The following is a 22,196-nucleotide window of genomic DNA, read 5'->3' on the forward strand; positions in this document are numbered from 1 at the left end:
CCCACAGGTGGGGAACTCCATGAGTTCTGATCAAGGTAATTTTTAAAAACAATTTCATACTGAAGCAATGACATTTTTATATTGTTTCCAGAGATGCCGGGGCTGCAAGACTCGATGTGTTTTCAGGTGAGCAGATTTGCTTTCTTTTTCTTCTTTTTTTTTCTTTTTCCACAGGAAAAGCCTGTAGTTATTTTGCTTTTATTTTATTCCATGAAATCCACCCACATCTTATAGGTGTGTAATGTAATCTAAGTGCTTTGTGACTACAGTGACCCCATGGAGCTGAGTTGAGATAAGTACGCTGCTGGGGTGACATTGTTCACTTGTGACAGGACCTTTTACAAAATTAGATCTTTCAGGGTTTTGTGAAAGCCTCAGACTGATTCAGAACAGGCACTTTGTCTGCCAGGAGAAAACAGTTTTATTTTTAAAAGGGTGTTTACTTAGCAAGTATTTACAATTAAGTATACATCATCTCAACTTAACACAGTTTTGAAATGCGTAAGTGAAAGTGCAGTATGAATGTTTGAGTGCTATAAAATTCACACCAAATACATTTTCTTCATTAACTTCATTTCTAGTCACCAAGTATTTATTGCTTTTATTCGTTCATTTCATTAGAATTTGGTGCAAAGGAGGTTAGGTTCTGTGATCCAGCCCTGCAGTGAACACTCCTAGAGAAGCACCCGTGGTGTTAAAAATGACCCCCATCCCCAACTGTGTCAGATCTCCTGTAGATGCTGGCTAATATTGGCTATTGGTCACAGGCGAGAGAATACGGTCCACGATGTAAATCCATATCGATATTTAAAAAGCAACTCAGTTCAAAGTGTTTAGATCTTGTGCAGGTGTGTATGGTTCACACAGGAGAGAGACATGGACATCTTGAGAGGTCTGATGGAACGTTATAAATGACAGTATTCTTCCCTTTCTACCTCCATGTTCTGAAAAGGAGAAAGAAAACAATAGTCATTCTTTATTACTGATAAGTGCTCGGTGGGAGTAAGGAGCTTGGTGTGAGAGCCAGCAGACTTGCTGATCAAACCCAGAACCAGGCACTTCCCACCAGTGGCTTCAGGCTCTGCCCAAAGGACCTCTGCTCTCTGCAGGCAGCTCACTCCCCAGAGGGAACATGAGGGATCTGAGCAGGGCCTCCCCAAATTACCAGTCAGAGAGTGAGCTCACTGCTGCAGGGAAAGTGAGTCCAGGGACAGCAAAGGGCCTCTTTACTAATACTGGCTGAACTCTATTCCACACAGAAGGAAACAGCAGTAGTGGAGAAGAGGCCGACTTCCCTTATGTATCCAACTAGAGGCCCAGTGCATGAAATTCATGCATGGGTAGTGTCCCAAGGCTTTGCTGGCGATCAGGGCTGATCTGTGGGGCAGCTGGCAGGGTGATCAGGGGCCCCCCCACTGGCACCCATCTTAGCTGGCCTGGGGCCTGCAGGCTGGGGGCACCTCCTGCGTTGAGCGTCTGCCCCATGGTGGTCAGTGCAAGTCATAATGACCAGTCATTCCATCAATCGGACAATTTGCATATTAGGCTTTTATTATATAGGATTACATAGAGTAAAATAGAATAAGTGTCTGTTGCCCAGGAGAGGCCCAGAGTATGGTGGGAACAAAGAGAAAGAATGCCTCACGTAAAACAGCTGGGACTTGAAATATGGATGTGATTTTTGTCAAGTAGTGTTGGCGGAAGAAAAGAATATTCTTGTCTGAGGAATTACCATGAGGAAAAGAATAGTAGACTAGTTCACAGGTTCATTCATTTATTCAATAACAGTTTAGTGAGGGCCTATTATGAATGAACCGAGTAATTATTCTGGGTGCTGGGGAGGGAGCATTGAGCAGAATTTTGGATTAAGTCTCTGCACTCATGGAACATGCCTTCTAATAGTGAGAGACAATAAAGTTGTTTTTATTTAAAAATTTTTTTTTAAAAATATATTTTATTGATTTTCCACAGAGAGGAAGGGAGAGGGATAGAGAGCTAGAAACATCGATGAGAGAGAAACATCGACCAGCTGCCTCCTGCACACCCCCTACCGGGGATGTGCCCACAACCAATGTACATGCCCTTGACTGGAATCGAACCTGGGACCTTTCCGTCCGCAGACTGATGCTCTATCCACTGAGCCAAACCGGTTTCGTCAAGTTGTTTTTAAATATTTTTATTATTTTAGAGAGAGAGGAGGGGAAAGGGAGAGAGATGGAAACATTGATGAGAGAGAAAAGTCAATTGGCTGTCTCCTGATCTGGCCCGCAACCTGGGAATGTGCCCTGACTGGGAATCTAACTGGCGACCTCTTGGTGCATGAGTTGATAATCACTCAGCCACACCTGCTGGGCTAAATTTTTCTTTTTATTATTATTTTTTATTGATTTGTTTTAGAAAGAGAGGAAGGGGGGGGGGGCGGGCGGGGCGGAGAGAGAAACATCAATGTGAAAGCACAACATTGACCTGCTGCCTCCTGAATGCCTCCTACTGGCATCAAGTCCAAAACCTGGGCATGTATCCAACCGGGAACCAGCAACCTTTTGGTTCACAGATGACACCCAACCAACCGAGCCACACTGGCCAGAGCTATAAAGTTTTTTTATTGCAACAAACTCTACTATGGTTATAAACCTAGCAAATAGATTTTTACAAATAAACAAACCAGAAATGGGGTATGCACCAATAGATAGAATTTGTATGGGTATACGTAGTTAATCTAGGTATTGGGCTGATTTCCAAATTGTTTACTGAGGCACCTGAATTACTCTCTAGTCTTAGGTTTTCTTCAGGTAACCTGAGGGCTATAAATTTCAAACTAAATATATGTTTATCCATGGGTGTTTTATCTCTTTGTGTGTATTAGTTCTAGTAAACATGGGTATGCATTCCATATGTTTTTTCTTTTTTGTTGGTTTTTATTGATTTTAGAGAGAGAGGAAGGGAGAAGGAGAGAGAGAAAAGATCAACGCGAGAGCGAAACATTGATCGGTTGGTTGCCTCCTGTACGCCCCCTCCTTCTCCCTCTCCCAAGACCATTTTTGGTACTTGGGAATTAGAATGAAATACTGCATCAGACTTTCAAAGGATAAGATTACCCCAGTGAAGGGTAGAGCTCTGAGAAATTATGTTGGAATGGCATGCTTTCAAATGCTTACCATAAGTATAATTTTAAGTGAAAATTTGCAAAGTATTTCAGTTTTATTATAAAAATGCACACACAACGAAGATGGTCTTAAGCCATTTCTTGGATCTACTTGCCTTTAGAAGTTGCTCTTGAGCAGCTTTCTTTGCCTTTACCATCTCGACAAGTTCCTAGGAAGGGAGAAAGGTGTTATTTAGAATTGGTAGATATTTCTAGTGTTTGGTATAAATAGTAAAATATTCAAATTGGATAAATCTATAATTAAAGACACTACTGAAAAAAACCTGAGTTTACTAATAGTCAGAACTCTGAAAGTTTCTAAGACTGGTCATTTCTCTGTAATTTTGGGCCTATGACTAGTGTGACATTGAAATAAGCAAAAATTTATAAACTAAAAAAAAATCTACACCAATAATAACAGCAACAATAAAAAATAATAATAACAACAAAAGAAGCATTCTCAAATGGCTCTTATGGGATTTAACTAGTTGGAAGAGAGAGTGATGAATTTAATGAGAATGGCCTGCCTTGACTTTGGAATTGAGCTTTGGAGGAAGGGAATACAGGATGGTCAGTTAGGACAGAGGGATCCTGGGGTCACACCACACTCTACTTTTCTCCCCTTCCCTAGGGAGGGGATACATAGAGTCTAATGGGCCGGTCACATTCTGGAGCTGAGCATGTCATTAATTCATTAATGTGCAGGTGTTTTATAGTAATTCAAAGCCTTTTGCTTGATTGTTTCCCCCTTGCAATTTTCTGTGTGAAATTGTAGTCAAAATGCTTTTCTGAGCTCTATCACTGTACCATAACTGTCATCACTCAGTGGCTGCATTTGAAGAGGACGAATAATTCTGTGAGCAGCATGTCTTTTTGACGAACAAATTAGGCTCAATATTTATTAGTAATAACTGCTTTCTCTTACAGTGGATAATGAAAAACTGCAGGGCGGATTCATGTTGTGCTTTCTGGATGATGGATGTGGTATGAGCCCTGGTAAGTTAATTATCTAGATACCTAACTGGCTGTTAGAGGGAATAGTATTACAACTCATAAAGTAACTATTTGTAACACTTTACACAATAAAACTCATAAAATAAATAAAAGTAAATTGAGGTATCTGTGCAAAAACAGATATGGAGCTATTAGGGTAAATAAATCCCAGCCTTAATGTATTGTTGAACTTTTTAGGTTTAAATATTTCAGCTGACAGAATAAATTCATTGCAACCATGTAACACCAAGACAAAAGTGAGCGTAAATAAATATTGCCAGAAAAATGAAAGGCAGAGGGTACCTAATTACTTGTATGAAAAAGCATCTGGGAGTGAATGGAATGCAAATAGTTACTGGTTGCACTCTGAGATTGTTTTTAGACCATCCTTCAGGTATTGCTTTCGAGACCTCTTAGGCAGTTTCCAAAGCCTTTAGGCTATTTAAAAATTCCTGCTTAACCTTGAGGTAGAGGTCATCTTTCTTTGTTTTTAGCAGTTTGTGATTTTTCTTTGCATGTTCAAGGGTTTAGTTGCTTTGATTAGATGTACCTATCATAATGAATAACTACAATACATTACACGACTGTCTTTGTATCATCAAGGCTGGAAAAAGCCAGCACATAGGTACATAATACCTGTTTGCTGTGGAATTGAATTGTTATTTTATTTCCTCTGATGAGGGCTTGATTTACATGGACTCGCTTAACCGTGAATTCTTATAACACTTGTGTATGTGCCACAAGCCAGGATTTAAAAATAGTGAAGGAGTTAAGTAACATGGGACTGTATAGGTCAGCTTCACACCAGAGGAAAGAATGCTCATTCATGCTGATGGCAGCTGAGAATACAAAGTAAAGTTGTTACCGTCTTCTGTCTTCTGAGTCTTGGAAAAGTCTTGGTCTGAATAGTCATAGAATAATTTATTAGCAAGTTTAGAAATGCTCAGATAGTCTACTCAGTTATCATTCTAACTTTGAGTAATTTTGATTTTTCCAGGTCATTTTGATGAAAAAGTATTGTTGGTTCTTTAGTTTAACTAAATAAGAGAGCAGAGTTTGTGAGAAAACCACACTGAAAAAGCAGTTTCATTTCCCACATCTAGAATGAATGTTAAGTTCATTTTCCTGAATTCTTAAGATAAATAACAGAATATGGAATACATTTTAAGGCAATTCTTTAATAAAAAAAAGCAGCTCATTTTATATGGCTCCATAAACAAAATGATCAAAACTCAAGAAAGTGACAAAGGTTCACATCTTCAGAAGGAACACATGTTAGTTGACATAAAAAGTAGTATTTTTTTTAAAAGCCCACAAGTGTTGAAAGAGCAATTCTTTATTAATATTGCTTAGAAATTGAGTAATAAGGTAGAAGGAGGAGTGTATCTGATGACTGAAAATAGAATCTATCGGTTGTCCACACTGAGCCAGATCAATCTGGACCCACAGAAAATGACTGCAGTAATTTCCAAACTCTCTCACCCCCCAGTCTTGTACCATGACAGGCTGTTCCCCATACGGAAATCCTAAGTAGATTTTTTCTTTTAACATAAATCATATCATATTATCCTACCTAATAATAGACAAATATGCAAATTGACCATACCTCCAACACACTCACAAGCCATGCCCACAAGCCACGCCCACCATCCAATCAGAGTGAGTATGCAAATTAACCCAAACCAAGATAGCTACAGCCACAGAGAGCAAGGTTTCCTAGGTAACAGAGGAAGCCAAGCTTTCGCATGCCCTTGCCAGGCCTAAGCCTCCACTCAAGCTACAAAGTTTAAATTATAGAAAGTAAATTCAAACAGAAATGGCGGCAGAACAGAGCTTGAGAGAGCAGGCCAGGGTTGCCGCCGGCAACAGGGGAAGCAAAGCTTTCCGCACACCCTGGCCGAGCTCACCCGCTTAAACTACAAAGTTTCAATTATAACCCCAACAGAAATGTCTGCCAGCCGTGGAGGGAGCCCCAGGCTTGGCTCTGCTCCAGGTTACAAAGTTTCAATTGTAGAAGGAAAATAAATTCCAGATACCAGGGCCTCCGCTTGGGTTGCCAGGGGGCGTGGCCCGCCTGCAAACCACCACAGGCCCCTCGCTCAGACCACCCCACACCCCAAGGGAACCCCACCCTGATCTGGGACACCCTTCAGGGCAAACCAGCTGGCCCCCACCCCTGTACCAGGCCTCTATCCTAGCTAATAAAAGAGTAATATGCAGATTGATCATCACTGCAACACACAATATAGCTGCCCCCATGTGGTCAAAGATCCTGCCCCCATGTGGACACAAGATGGCCACCACAAGATGGCCAGCAGGAGAGGGCCGTTGGGAGGCACCTGGCCTGCAAGGGAGGGCAGTTGAGAAGGACCAGGCCTGCAAGGGAGGGCAGTTGAGAGGGACCAGGCCTGCAAGGGAGGGCAGTTGGAGGTGATCAACCCTGCAGGAGAGGGCAGTTAGGGGTGACCAGGCTGGCAGAGGAGGGAAGTTGGGGGCAAACAGGCTGGCAGCAGAGTGGTTAGGGGGTGATCAGGCTGGCAGGCAGAAGCGGTTAGGGGCAATCAGGAAGGCAGGCAGGCAAGCAGTTGGGAGCCAGCAGTCCTGGATTGTGAGAGGGACATCACTTGAGGGGTCCCAGATTGGAGAGGGTACAGGCTGGGCTGAGGGACAACCCCCCTCTGTGCACGAATTTCGTGCACCGGGCCTCTAGTTCTGTTTATAAAAACTCTTAATGGTTTTTCATTACCTTAGAATACAATTCATACTCTCTAGTAATGCTTTCAATTTCTTGTGTCATTTGCCCCCTCACTTTTAGAAATGGTCTTGTTTATTTGGCTACTTCTTTCAGTCTGTTTCTCCTACCATGACATAAAGTTGTTGAGGGCAAGGGTCATGTCTGTTCTACTCAGTGTTCTGACTCTCTGCCCTGATCTCTGGCCCCATACATGGGAATCTATGTGGTGTGTAATGAAAACCCTGGGATCTGGTCTTTGACAAATCTGGTCTGGGGTGTAATCCTGGTGGTAGCATTTATGAGCTGTGTGACCTTGGGAAGGTTACATCAACTCCTTAAACTTAAATTTCCTCATCTGTAACATGCAAATAATAATAATTTATTCCTTGTAGGTTTGTTATCAATATTAAGTGGTACATGTAAAATATATTGATAGCACCTTGAACGCACTAAACAATCAATAAATTGTAGTTAACATTATCATTATGGATACCCTCACCTAATATCCAACCCTGGATAAGAACATGAGATTGAATGTCAGATTAGGTTCTGACAAGCAGAGTATCTGGTAGCTTCGACACACCCCAAACCAGGTGCCCCCAGACGGACACAGGTTCCTCAGAACAATTCTAAAGCATGTATTCAAGTAGGCCATTTGGGAGACCCATTTCTATCTTTTCTTGTTTCCCTTGGAGCTTTTTGTTTCTGCAGGTATGTATTTTCTGAAACCCAGAAGATTTTTCTCTATAATTCTAGAATGCCTTTAAGAGAACAGGAGACTAACTCTAAAAGTCTGAAACAAATAGCCCTTCCTCCCCAGGTTGTATCAGACCAGAAGCCATTTCGTTCTTCTTAGATTCACATGGGGCTCGATAAAGGCCAACTTTATAGAAAATTACTAGTGGTACAAGTAATCAGAATATTTAAAATTTATTAGCATTTATCAAGTTCCATGCGTTGTGTCCAGGGTTTGAAAAATGCATCATCTTATTGAATTCATTTTATTTATATTTATCAACAACTGTGTTACAAGTATTAATAGTTCCCTTTTATTTTATTTTTAAATGTATCTTTATTGTTGAAAGTATTACAGGTGTCCCCTTTGTTTCTTTTTTTTCCCATTGACACCTTCCATCCCACATCTGCCCTGCCAGGCCTTCACCACAGTATTATCTGTGACCATGGGCTATGCATGCAAGCATATACGTGTCTCGGTTAATCTCTCCCTCCCCAAGTCACACCCCCACCTTTCCTCTGAAATTTTCAGTCAGTTCCATGCTTCTATGTCTCTGGATCTATTTTTGTTCATCAGTTTATTTTGTTCATTAAATTCCACATATGAGTGAGATCGTGTGATACTTATTTTTCTCTGATTGGCTATGTCACTTAGCATAATACTACTCTCTAGGTCCATCCATGCTGTTGTAAATGGTAAGAGTTACTTCTTTTTTACAGCCAAGTAGTAATCCATTGTGTAGATGTACCACAGCTTTTTATCCACTCATCCTCTGATGGACACTTGGGCTGTTTCCAAATCTTAGCTATTGAAAATTGTGCTGCAATAAACATAGGGGTGTATATATTCTTTCTGATTGGTGTTTCTGATTTCTTAGGATATATTCCTAGAAGTGGGATCACTAGGTCAAATGTGAGTTCCATTTTTAATTTTTTTAGGAACCTCCATACTGTTTTTAACAGTGGCTGCATCACTCTGCATTCCCACTTGTTGTGTACTAGGGTCCACTTTTCTCCACATCCTCACCATCACTTGTTGTTTGTTGATGTTAGCTATTCTGACAGGTGTGGGGTGGTATCTCATTGTTGTTTTAATTTGCATGTCTCTGATGATTAGTGACTTAGAGCATTTTTTTAGATGTCTCTTAGCTTTCTCTATGTCCACTTTGGAGAAATATCTATTTACTTCCTTTGCCCATTTTATAATTGGATTGTTTGTTTCCCTTTTGTTAAGTTGCATGAGTTCCCTATATATTTTAGAGATTAACCCCTTATCAGATGTATCATTGGAAAATATGTTCTCCCATATAGTTGGCTCTCTTGTTATTTTGATGATGGTTTCTTTTGCAGTGTAGAAGCTTTTTATTTTGATGTAGTTCCATTTGTTTATTTTTTCCTTAGTTTCCTTTGCCCTAGGAGAGGTAGGTATCCACAAACATATTGCTGCAAGAGATGTCTGAGATTTTGCTGCCTATGGTTTCTTCTAAAAATTTTATGGTTTCTGGACTTAACTTTAAGTCTTTCATCCATTTTGAGTTTATTTTTGGGTATGATGTAAGTTGGTGATCTAGTTTTATTTTTTGCATGTCCAATTTTTCCAACACCATTTATTGAAGAGACTACCTTTACTCCATTGTATGTTCTTGCCTCCTTTGTCAAATATTAATTGAGCATAATGGCTTGGATCAATTTATGGGTTGTCTTCTTTTTTTAATTTAATATATTTTATTGATTTTTTTACAGAGAGGAAGGGAGAGGGATAGAGAGTTAGAAACATCTATGAGAGAGAAACATCAATCAGCTGCCCCTTGCACACTCCCTACTGGTTATGTGCCCGCAACCAAGGCACATGCCCTTGACTGGAATCGAACCTGGGACCTTTAAGTCCGCAGGCTGATGCTCTATCCACTGAGCCAAACCGGTCAGGGCTGGGTTGTCTTCTCTGTTTCATTAATCTACATGCCTGTTCTTATGCCAGTAACAGGCTGTTTTGATTATGGTGGCTTTGTAGTATAATTTGATATCTGGTATTATGATTCTTCCAACTTTGTTCTTCTTTCTCAAGATTGCTGCGACTATTTGGGATCCTTTTTGCTTCCATATTAGTTTTTGGAGTATTTGTTTTAGATCTGTGAAATATGCCGTTGGTATTTTAATAGGGATTACAGAATCTGTTGATTGCTTTCGATAGTATGGACATTTTAATGATGTTGATTCTACCAATCCATGAACATGGTATATTCTTCCATTTGTTTTTATTTTCCTCTGTCCCCTTTTTCAATGTTTTGTAGTTTTCCAAGTACAAGTCTTGTACCTCCTTGGTTAAGTTTATTCCTAACTATCTTAATTTTTTTTGTTGCAGTGGTAAATGGGATTATTTAATTTCTCTTCCTGAGAGTTCATTATTGGTATATAAAAATGACATGCATTTCTAAGTGTTAATTTTGTATCCTGCTACATTGCTGAATTCATTTATTAAAGCTGGTAGTTTTTTGATGGAATCTTTAGGGTTTTCTATGTATAATATTATGTCATCTGTAAATATCGACAATTTTACTTCCTCCTTTTCAATTTGAATGATTTTTTTATTTTATCTTCTTGTCTGATCACTGTGGCTAGCACTTCTAGTACTATTTTGAATAAAAGTGATAAAAGTGGATATCCCTGTCTTGTTTCTGTTCTTAGGGGAAATAATTTTACTATTTTATCCATTAAGTGTGATGTAGGTTTGTCATATATGGCCTTTATTATGTTGAAGTATGATCCCTCTATCCCACTTTGCTGATAATTGTTATGAAAAAAGGGTGTTGGATATTATCTAATGCCTTTTTTGTGTCAATTGATATGATCATGTGATTTTTGTCTTCAAATCTGTTTGTGATGTATCACATTTATTGATTTGCATATATTGTACCAATCTGTTTATGTGATGTTTCACATTTATTGATTTGCATATATTGTACCAATCTGTTTATGTGATGTTTCACATTTATTGATTTGCATATATTGTACCAATCTGTTTATGTGATGTTTCACATTTATTGATTTGCATATATTGCATCTCTGGAATAATTCCCACTTGGTCATGGTGTATGATCTTTTTAATGTAAGTAGTTCCCTTTTAGAGATTTGGAAATTAAGCTTCAGAGTTTTAAACTCTTATTTACCCTAAAATCACATGGTTAGGTCTGTCTGACCTCCTTAAATATGATGCTATTAAGATCCTGGTCAGCGATTATGGAGCCTGATAAGGAGCCTTGCTTTTGGGCTGATCCAAGAGATATGTGTGTTCTGAGATATGTGTGATGTGCTAAGAACTGGATGTCTGGCCCCTGTGAACTACTCATAATTCCTAACCACCTAAAACACTTTTGTGGATTACAGGGGAAGCCTCAGATATTATTTACTTTGGAACATCCAAGAAACGGTTATCAACCTTGAAGTTTATTGGGCAATATGGCAATGGTCTTAAAAGGTGAGAATTTCTTTTCTTTAAGGCATATATTATTGATAATGGAACAATATTTAGTTAAAGGCAATCTTATGTAGAAACTAGTGGCCCGGTGCATGAAATTCTTGCACGGGCAGGGTGGGTTCCCTCAGTCCAGCCTGCACTCTCTCCAATCGGGCAGCCCTTGGGTGATGTGTGACCGCCGGTTTAGGCCCAATCTCACAGGGATCGGGCTTAAACTGGCAGTTGGACATTTCTCTCACAACCTGGGACCACTGACTCCTAACCGCTCACCTGCCTGCCTGGCTGATCACCCCTAACTGCCTCTGCCTGCCTGCCTGATTGCCTGTAACCCCTCTGCTTGCCTGACTGATCACCCCTAACCTCTATGCCTGCCTGCCTGATTGCCCCTAACTGACACTGCCTGCCTGCCTGCTTGATTGCCCCTAACCCCCTTCCCCTGCCGGCCTGATCTCGCGGCCAACTGCCATCCCCTGCCGGCCTGATCTCACCCCTAACTGCCCTCCCCTGCTGCCCTGATTGCGCCTAACAGCCCCTGCCTTGGCCCCCACCACCATGGCTTTGTCCAGAAGGAAGTCGGATGTCTGGAAGATTGCCAGTCAACTCGGTCTAATTAGCATATTACCCTTTTAGTAGTATAGATAGATTATAAAGGATAAGATTGCTTAAATGCGGGGCGGGGGCTTTTTCAGCAGGAGGAGATGCTCTTGGCAGACAAAAATACATAATCCCTCTATCTGGACTAATAGCCAGCCATATGCACTATATTGCCAAACTGGTCATTAAAAAATTGAACTGCTTTTTTACACCTTACACCAAACAGCTGTTGCCCTTAAAACCCCTCCTCAGCCCCCACCTTAGGTTCTGCCTTTGCAGTTCACCCCTATTAGGTTCTGATTGGTTGGTTTCTATGCCAGTCAGTGTCAAAAGCTCCGCCTCCTAGTCAGCCATTGGCTCCTCACAGTTCACCCAGATTTGGTTCTGATTGGTTGGTTCTATGCCAGTCAGTGTCTCTGGGCCAATCAATGGGCCTGATCAGCAGCCCCAGCGGAGGCCCGAGAGAAAGAGAGGCATGGCTGCTGGCCAGGCCCTGAGCAAAAGAGAGAGGCAAGTGCTGATCAACAGCTTCCACAGAGGCTACGGATCAGACCCTGCCTCTCTCTCCCCAGACCTCTCTCCAGGCCTGATTCGCAGCCCCCTTGGCAGTCAGTGCTGGGTCGGGGCGCCTGCAGCGTCGGCAGTCAGTGCTGACTTCCAGTTGGTCGAGCCTTCGGTCGTTTTTGATGTTACGGACCCTGGGTTTTTATATATTAGGATGGTCCAAGTTTATAGAACTTTAAAAAGAATATAAACTTGGGAGTCCTACCTTGGTTTGGATTCTCCATACCCATAACTGACTTGATCTTTACAACATTTTAAAATTTAATTTTCAAATAAGTGATGAATCTTTTTTCATGAATTGCTGTACTTCTGAGCTTAATTGCATCTCTGTGGTTTCTTATTTCTCAAAGCATAGTTTAGCATAAGTTCCATTTGTGTCCATGGTTTGTTTTAGTAGAATCCTATCTAATAAAGAGGGAATATGCTAATTGACCCCCACACCATCACAAAGATGGCAGCACCCACAGCCAATAAGGAGGGAATATGCTAATTGACTGTCCCACCCTCAAAGATGGCAGCACCCGCAGCCACAAGATGGTGCCGCCCAGTCCCCTCAGCCCCGCTGGGACAGCGCGGGCCTGGCCGCTCTGTGTGCCTGCCTCCTGTGTCCCCCAGACCCCTTAACCCCCCAGATACTCAGGGTCGGCTCAAGGTGCAGGAAAGTCTTGGATGGCAGCTGCCAAGCTGCCCAGGGCAACCCAAGGTTCAGGTAACCAGGGCCAGCCGAGGCTTGTGCTGCCAGCAGTGGCAGTAGCAGAGGTGTGATGGGGTGTCACCTTCCCCTGATCACCGGGTCACCTCCTGCCCCTGAGGGCTCCCGGACTGTGAGAGGGGGCAGGCCAGGCTGAGGGATTCCCCCTCCAGGGCATGGCTTCTAGTATCTCAATGAAAAGCAAGGCCACAGGCCACAATCAGCAGTGTGGCAACTGCTAGAGGCAGATGATTGTGCTCTTCTTCAACCCCAGGCCATCTTTATCTCTAGAAGTCATGTCTCAAGCAAGAGTGTGGGCCTGGACTAGTTCAAATCCATCTGTTCTGCTTTGAGAAAAAACACACCATATTGAACTCTCTTGGTGATGGGTCAGCAAAACAGTGGAGCTATTTATATGAAGAGAAAACGCATTAGAGAACACAGTATCATGCCTGCCTATTGCTCCTTTTTAGTGTTTGACATGTAAACTGTTATGTTCTTGATCTTTATACAGTGGGTCCATGAGGATTGGAAAAGACTTTATTCTTTTCACAAAGAAGGAAGAAACGATGACCTGTGTGTTTTTTTCTCAGACATTCTGTGAAGGAGAAGGTCTGAGTGAGGTAAGAGTTGAGATTTTTCTTTGGTTAAAAAGGTATCAGTGTTGTTTTCATTTCCTATCTCAGGAGGTAAAATCTATAATGAGTTCTTTCTGGTTATGATTTAGAAATTTAGGACTATGTTTGGGAGATGAAGAAAGAGTGGCTGGGTCATTGGAGGCCTATCTTATTCTCTTTTGGGTTTTCAACTTCTAGGAAGTTTTCAGAACTTTTATCTACAAATCTCCCCAAATAAGAGGCTCCTTTTGGCCCAATGAGGTGTTTTTGGAAGAAGCCTTCACATCAATTATACCACTTGTGCCATAAATGGATTATCATTCTTAAAAGAAATAGAATATTGGATTCAAAGTCTTGATATAGAAAATCTAAAGAAACAGAATGTGAAATATACTTAATCTCGTAACTCCAGTGACCATAATAATTTCAACTCCATTTGATGACCCAGAGACATTTTATTAATTTGCAGTGTCTGAGTTTTACTTTTAGAAACATCAATTATAATTCAGAACACAAGTATAGGTTAAGGAACTGCTGTCTGTCTGTCCAGCACTGGGTAGGCCCTGTGGAAGGTAGTAAACAAGAAGTAGACCACCTGACCAGCAGAGTGTTTTTAGCACTGCCACAAAGTAAGGCAGACACATATGAATTATCTAAATAACAAAGTGGAATTGCTTAAAAAGAATGCTGTTCAACAAGTATGTGTTCCTGCTGCTACAAATTGTCGAAAGCAATGATATGGATGGACATGTTAGTGATCAATGGCGGTTTTATGGAGTGAGTACACCTTATTACTAGAAAGGCTGGTTTGTGGAGAGAGATGATGTACAGAAAGTCTCAAACCCGGAAATAAGAATGGGGTTTGAAGGGACAGTATGGAAATGTGAGATTGCCCAGCAAGAGCAGAGCGTGCTCACTGGCTGCAGTAGAGTGGGGCTGGGTAATAGGAACAGTCTGCAGGCAATAGGGAATAGCAGATGGGATGCTGACATGAAGAAAAGCAATGTTTTAAGCTTTTATGTTGTACTTTATGTATGTAAAGGGCACGCAAAATGGGGCCTATGCTCTGTGGCTATAGCTTTCTAAAATGGACCATTCACCCTACCCTTATTTAAAAAAAAACAAAAACCAACAACCTCTTTCCATTTCCATAGAGGCAGTCTCTTTCAATAATATTAGCTAATTCTTTAATTCTGGATATCTGTGTGTAATAGGCTTGTATTGCTTTTTTTTTTTCTTTTGCAGGGGAGATATTTAATCAATAAATTCACAAAAATCAACATTGCAATAAAACTGTGCAAATATTTAACTAAATTGCAAAATATTATGAGTGTTTCCAGCATGCAATTTGGCATTATAAGAAATCATAAGAAAAACCATGCCTTTGTGCAATTGTATTGCTACTTTTGATTTGATTTAGGCATTACCTGTTAACCTCCTACTATAAAAGAACAGGATTTATCTATTTCCCCCCTGTACTCCTATCACACATCCTTCCAGTTCCATAGCTCGTTTGTCATTATGGTTATGACAATGTTCAGTATTTACATTATGAGACTATATAAACACCATTCATAATCATACCATGTCATAAACGGTTATTTTTTCTCTCCTGCAAGTTTTTATTTTCCCTAGAATCAGTAATTGTCTGTTTAGTGTTCTACATACTTATCACTACCACTGACTATCTGCTTGGTTTTCTGTGTCTTTACCACTGCTCATGTGCTGCAGCTCACAATTCTGTTTTCCATGGGTGGTATTCAGCTGCCATCCTGGGATCTGCCCCTGCCGTTGTCCCGGCGAGTCTCTGCATCTCTCTTCGGTGTTAAATCTCAGATCCTAAGTCTCTTGTCTTTTTGGTGTAACATATTCTCCAGTAGCATTTTAGCAAGGGTGCATGAAAGGTAAAACGTTTTGAGATCTCAAGTGCATGAAAGTGTTTTTACTTTCTTGCTTAAAAATGTAATGATAGTTGGTTTGGTCTTATTGCTAGGTTGGAATAAATTTTCCTTCAGAACTTTGAAGGCAATCCTCCATTATCTCCTAATTTCTAGTGTTGTTTTTAAGGAGTCTAAGCCATTTTAATTCCCGAGTCTTGTATGTGACCGTTGTTTCCCCCTGACCTTTACTTTTTGAAGGTCAATGGAATCTTCTTTGTCCCCAGTATTCTGATTTCAGTGTTTTGCCTTTCGGTGGTTCTGTTTGCATCCATTGTGCTGGGGGCTTGTTGGACATTTTCAATCTGGAATCTCGTATCCTTCAATTTGGGGGCATTTTCCTATAACATTTGATGATTATTTTACCCATATATTTTTGTAGCTTCTATTTCTTAGCTCTTGGATGTCTGAGATGAGTTTTAAATTTTCTTTCCTCTCCTATATTTTGTCCTTTAAATTTTTGTTTTGTTTTCTGGAAGATTTTATAACATTTATCTTCCAACCTTTTCATATAAAAGTTTTTTTCTGTAATCATATTCTTAATTCCCAAGAAGTCTTTTCTTTTCTCTCAATGTTCCTTTTAAAAAGATATCTAGTTCTTGTTTTGAGGATACAGTACTTCCTCTTAGAGCTTTGAAGATATTAACAATGATTTTTTTTTCCTCTGAAAGTTTTATGTTCTATATTTTTTGTTTCCATGGAGTTGCTTTGTTTATGCTTATTTGAGTCTATCATATTAGAGGCTTTGCTTAGATAGTTATTCATCCTGAACATAGTGTGTCCTCACTTAACTTCCCAGCTAGGTTCTTGGAAACTGTGACTTTAAGTGAAACCAAATTTTACCATAGGCTAATTGATATAAACAAGAGTCAAGTTCTTACAGTGTATTTCTGGTTACAAAACATTACCAAACTTATAAAGAAAGACCCAAAATGCTTCCAATATTAAACATTGAAATAAATATGAGCTACACATGCATTCAAGAAAAATTAACAAGATTAATTCTTTGCCAACCTGTTTATTGCAGTATAGGGTCATGGGTGGCCTCTCCCAGTAGCTCAGGGCACGCTGTGGGACCCCACCCTGGAGGGGATGTCCTTCCATTGCAGGGCCACTCACAGACACCCACACTCACTCCGACTGGGACAGTTCAGACACACCAATCTACATCATGTGCACATCTTTAGGATGTGGGAGAAAACTGGAGTACCTGGAGAAAATCCACATAGAGATGGGGAGAACCTACATATTCCACACAGGCAGTGGCCCCTGCTGAGAGTTTTTTTCTCATCGATATTGTAATAAAAGAACATTGAACAAAACAGCATTTGAGAGCCTGCTGTACTTTAAAGGTTAGTCTAATAAAATGCCTATTGAAAATTCTGTGAGTGTGGGTGGTGGGGCTTGGCAGCTATGAGTGTCACGATAGGAAGATCTAGCTGGCTGTTTTATTGGGAAACCCTCAACATAATTTTCTTTATGTCTTTCCTTCTGGGTTTGTCAGATTTCTCAGAGAAGACTTCTACAGTCTTCTACCTGAAGACCTACCTGACAACTTTCTGGAAGCTAAATGGGAGAAGAGATCTCAGGTTCTTAGTACCCAATATGTACACTTTCACTTAATCCCTATCATCTCAGTAAGGTCCCTTGACAGCTATACTTGGCATGTCTTGTAATTCAGAAACACTTTGTTCCAGCCTTTCCAGAAAGTGAACATCCAGTCTTTGTGGAGGTAGTTGAGGACTTATTGCCAGATGAGGGTCTGGATGCACATTTAGCTCTCTTTCCCCTTTGCCCAAGTCTAGGGTTGATTCATGTCATCAATTTTGGAGTATTTTAGTGGATTCTGAATTATAAATCAGGCTGCTTCTCTTTTCTGGCATGATCTTTGGATTGCTTTTCTTAGAAATGCTGTCATTTGCTCTCCAGTTTCTAAATGCTGCTACTGTTGTTCCCTCTGCCATTTTACCCATATTTTAAAAGAAAGCAAAAGTAGATTCTATCTGTCCCCACATTTCACAATGGACCATTTTAGAATAAAGCCATTATATATATATATATATATATATATGTGTGTGTGTGTGTGTGTGTGTGTGTGTGTGTGTGTGTGTATGTATATACACTCTCTATACATACATCCTATCTAATAAAAGAGTAATATACAAATTGACCATCACTCCAACACACAAGATGGCTGCCCCCATGTGGTCAAAGATGGCTGCCCCAATGTGGACACAAGATGGCCGCCACAAGATGGCCAGCAGGGGAGGGCAGTTGGGAGGGACCAGGCCTGCAAGGGAGGGCAGTTGTGGGCGATCAAGCCTGCAGGGGAGGGCAGTTAAGGGTGACCAGGCCAGCAGAGGAGGGAAGTTGGGGGTGACCAGGCCTGCAGGGAAGGGCAGTTGTGGGGGACCCATGCCTGCAGGGGAGAGCAGTTGGGGGTGACCAGGCCTGCAGGGGAGGGAAGTTAGGGGCAAACAGGCTGGCAGGGGAGCAGTTAGGCATCAATCAGGCTGGCAGGGGAATGGTTAGGGGTGATCAGGCAGGCAGGCAGAAGCAGTTAGGGGCAATCAGGAAGGCAGGCAGGTGAGCAGTTGGGAGCCAACAGTCCTGGATTATGAGAGGGATGTCCGACTGCCCGTTTAGGCCCGGTAGGATCGGGCCTAAACAGGCAGGCAGACATCCCTCGAGGGGTCCCAGATTGGAGAGGGTGTCGTCTGGGCTGAGGGACACCCCCCCATGCACAAATTTTGTGCACCAGGCCTCTAGTATATAAACACACACACACACACACACACACACACACACACACACACACACACACGTGTGTATATATATATATGTTATGTTTATGTGTCTCTTCCTTATAAAACTAGAATATAGGAGGGAAATAAACTTTTAACTTCATGTTTGGTTTTGTAATTTGGCTGAAGAGTAGACTGAATTATGAACAGATAAAAAGGTGATGGTTTTTATTTGTGTGTCTCATAGTAAATTGATGTGCTTTTTCAATAGGTTGTAGTTCCAATGCCTTCGTGGTTAACAAAAACCAGAGAATCTGTCACAGATGATCCTCAGAAATTCTCAACGGAATTGTCTATAATTTATAAGTACTCCCCATATAAAACCGAAGCTGAATTAATGCGGCAATTTGATTTAATCTATGGGAAATGTGGTAAGATCATAAAAACATTGAAATCTTGATGGAAGTATTTGTTTTCATTGTCTTATGAAAGGCACTATATGTATGTGTTTATATTTTTTCTCTTTATAATATCACATGCATCTCACATGGGGGAAATCATTTGTTTTAGCCCTACAGTGTATAACTTTTGTATTAAGAGAATCCAAACATATATAACTTCAAGTCCCTGACAATGAGAGAAAGGTGTGTACTTGCATGAACTTGGTAAATAACGGTGAGAAGAGGATGATAAAACTATGACCACAGAGACTCTACAGTCCCGGCACCAGATACAATTAGGAGATGCTTATTGCAGCATTTAAGATTAGATGATCCCAGGTTTATGAGTTAGTAACTTATAAAGTAATGAATCCAAGTTTCTGTGGAAATTAGCAATAACTTTGTAGATACTCTTTTCCAAATTAATAGATCTCTTTTGCATTTTTTAATCTCCACCAACTTTCTGATGAGCATGAAGAATGTACCATGTCTAGTAATATTTTCAGTGCCAATCTTTCTCTAGGCTTTCTTATATCAAGAAGCAAAAAGAATCCTATTTTAGAGAAAGCTATGTGCACTCTGTTTTTTTCAAACTCCTTGATTTATGTAATGTTTATAGAAAAATTTCAACAAATTTATTTCTGAGTTAGCCTATGTTACTTTTGAAACTTCTTTAACCTGTGGCATTTTGTTTAATTAGTGGTGTTTTGTTCCATCCTTTTCTTTTTCTCATAGAGAAAAATATGGGCAATTATAGTATTCATTTTATTAACATACACGATATACTTTGAGGATAGTTGATGTCATCTCTTAGTTGACTTCTAATTGTGAAGTACTCTTATAAATAGTAATGAAGAGTGTACTATTTCCTGAATACTTTTCTAAATGGTTTATGAAAATTCATTTAATCCCTAAAGCAAGTATGCGTTTTAGGTACTTTATAAGTGCCACTGTATAGATGAGAAAAACTAGGTTCAGCGATGCTAGGAATCTTATATGAGGTCATTGCACAAGTACATGGTTGATCCAGGATTTAGACCCAGGCATTTTGCTCCCAAGTCCAGTTCTTAGCCACTATGCTGTTCTCCCTTATATTTAAGTACTACCAAAAAAGTGTAATTGGTTGTTCTTTTAATTTGCCTAACAATTCTGTTTATCTTCATATTATAATAACTTTATAAAGCATTTGTTTTTTGTTAACTATGCTTTAGAGCAGGGTCAGCAAACTATGGCCCCCACAGGTCAAATCTGGCTTCATCCCTGTTCTTGTAAATAAAGTTTTATTGGAATATGGCCACACTCACACATTTATGTATTCTCAGTGGCAGCTTTCTTGCTACAGTGGTAGAGTTGAATTGTGGGTAGTTGTGCCAGAGACCATATGGCCTGCAAAGCCTGGAATAGTTATTACCTGGCCCTTTACAAAAAAATTTGCCAACACCTGTCGTAGGGTCTAAAAGCAATACTTCATATTTGTACAAATTTTTTAAACTGGTATTTGTTCTTATGTGCATTGATTGTAGTTCCACCAATGAGAGCTTTACCTGCAGTACAAATTTGGCTAAGGCTCCTAATAATTTTTATAATGCAAATTATGAAAAGTGCCCAAGTTTAAGAATACACATTTTAAGAGTTATAATAAATTGAGTAGTAATAAGAAGCACTGTTACTGTGGAAACTCAACACTCTTTGGCAGAGAGTGGAATTTTCTATAAGACATATATTTTGGAACTTACCCAAGCATATTTACTGAAGTACAAAGGGAATTTTGGCCGAGGGCAGGCTTAAATCAATAGATGTGATAATATCACCATGACCAATATTTAGCGTAGTTAAAATATTGACAAGTTAAACATCTATTTTGCACTAGGTACTTTGCTGGTTATTTATAACTTGAAGCTGCTGCTCAGTGGAGAACCAGAGTTGGATGTTAAAACTGACAAGGAAGATATACTGATGGCCGAAGCTCTTGAGGAGTAAGTAATGTGTGTGTTTGACAGAAGGTCTCTCAGAATGGCATAGAGCTGTAGTGAGGAGCCTTGCATCATGGTTCAGGGTCTGAGGCTCCTGAGACAATTCATTTTACCCTCCTTACAGACGAAGAAAGTTAGGCTAGACCAGTGGTTGGCAAACTCATTAGTCAACAGAGCCAAATATTAACAGTACAACGGTTGAAATTTCTTTTGAGAGCCAAATTTTTTAAACTTAAACTTCGTCTAACGCCACTTCTTCAAAATAGACTCGCCCAGGCCTTGGTATTTTGTGCAAGAGCCACACTCAAGGGGCGAGCCGCGGTTTGCCAGCCATTGGGCTAGACCGCTGATTCCCAACCTCGCTGAGCTTCTGAGTAACGTGGGCAGGTTCTTAAGATGTATAGGATCCTATGTCATCCCAAACCTACTGAGTCAGAGTCTCCAGACATGAAACCAAGAATTGAATATTTTCTATATGCTCCCCAGGTGACTCAGAGGTGCCAGCATGTTTGGGGAACACTGAAATATAAGATCTCTAATAATCTCTTAATTCAAAACCTCCTGCTTGATGAATATTAAAATGGAAAAGCCCACACACAGAGTTCATTATTCATACAGAGCATTAAAAATGCATGAGCATAATGTGAAGCAAAAAGGAATAGGACCAAATAGCAATTGACAATGCTATGAACTGCATACTTGTATTTTATAAATAAATAGACAGATTCATTTTTCTTGGCTATTAGGAATCCATAAAAACAGCATGAGAAAGCACTGGGGGGGTGTGTGGGTGAAAAAGTGTGAAAAAATAATGAAATAGTGACTAACTTACGTTTCTCTAAAATAACTTTGTATTTAAAATGTATAAGCTTAAATGTGCAGTTCATGTTAGAACTTTAGAGCTAGAGGGAATTTAAAGGAATTTAATCCAATTGTAATCATTTCAGATACCAGTGTTGTTTAATAAAAGTATGATGAGAACCACAAATATGAATCACATATGTACTCTTACACTTTCTAGTAGCCACATTAAGAAATGTAAAAAGAAACAGGTGAGATTAATTTTAATGTTTTAAATTAATCTGGTATATATGAAATGTTATAATTTCATTTTTGATATGCAAATATCTATATATAAAAAGGCAAAGTGACCAACCGTCCGTCTGTCCAACCATCCGACTGACCGACCAGCAGTACATATGACACGCACTGGCAATTTAAAAATAAATGTTGAGTCGCGCATGTGCGATACCTATAAAGCTCTCGCTGGCACCAATCACACACGTTTTAATTTTATAATACTATATTATATATACTATTTTGACATGTAATTTTTTGCAGTAACACAATTACTGCATGTATCTTTCTTCTAATTAATTGCCTTTCAATGTACATGAATCCATGCACCGGGCCACTAGTTAAGATATATTTTACATTCTTTTTAATACTAAATTTTTGAAATCCAAAGTGTGTTTTACACATGTAGCACAAATCAATTTGAAATAGTGCCCAATAAGCATGGGTGACCACTAGCTGCCATTTTGGACAGGGCAA

At 40.0% G+C, this 22,196-nt stretch overlaps 1 protein-coding gene across 1 annotated transcript in view; it reads left to right on the top strand.

Moving 5' to 3' along the window:
* MORC1 (MORC family CW-type zinc finger 1) overlaps nt 1-22,196 on the top strand; it is a gene marked incomplete at its 3' end in the record, with an annotated part of 148,749 nt that overhangs the window by 8,016 nt on the left and 118,537 nt on the right. The window contains exons 3-8 of the mRNA XM_079766314.1: nt 92-126; nt 4,073-4,141; nt 10,992-11,082; nt 13,446-13,554; nt 18,501-18,660; nt 20,540-20,645. Coding sequence (XP_079622440.1) covers nt 92-126; nt 4,073-4,141; nt 10,992-11,082; nt 13,446-13,554; nt 18,501-18,660; nt 20,540-20,645 — 570 coding nt within the window. The remainder of the gene's footprint in view (nt 1-91; nt 127-4,072; nt 4,142-10,991; nt 11,083-13,445; nt 13,555-18,500; nt 18,661-20,539; nt 20,646-22,196) is intronic.

This window comes from Cnephaeus nilssonii (genome assembly GCF_951640355.1).
Source record: "Cnephaeus nilssonii genome assembly, chromosome: 3".
Classification (NCBI taxonomy): domain Eukaryota; kingdom Metazoa; phylum Chordata; class Mammalia; order Chiroptera; family Vespertilionidae; genus Cnephaeus; species Cnephaeus nilssonii.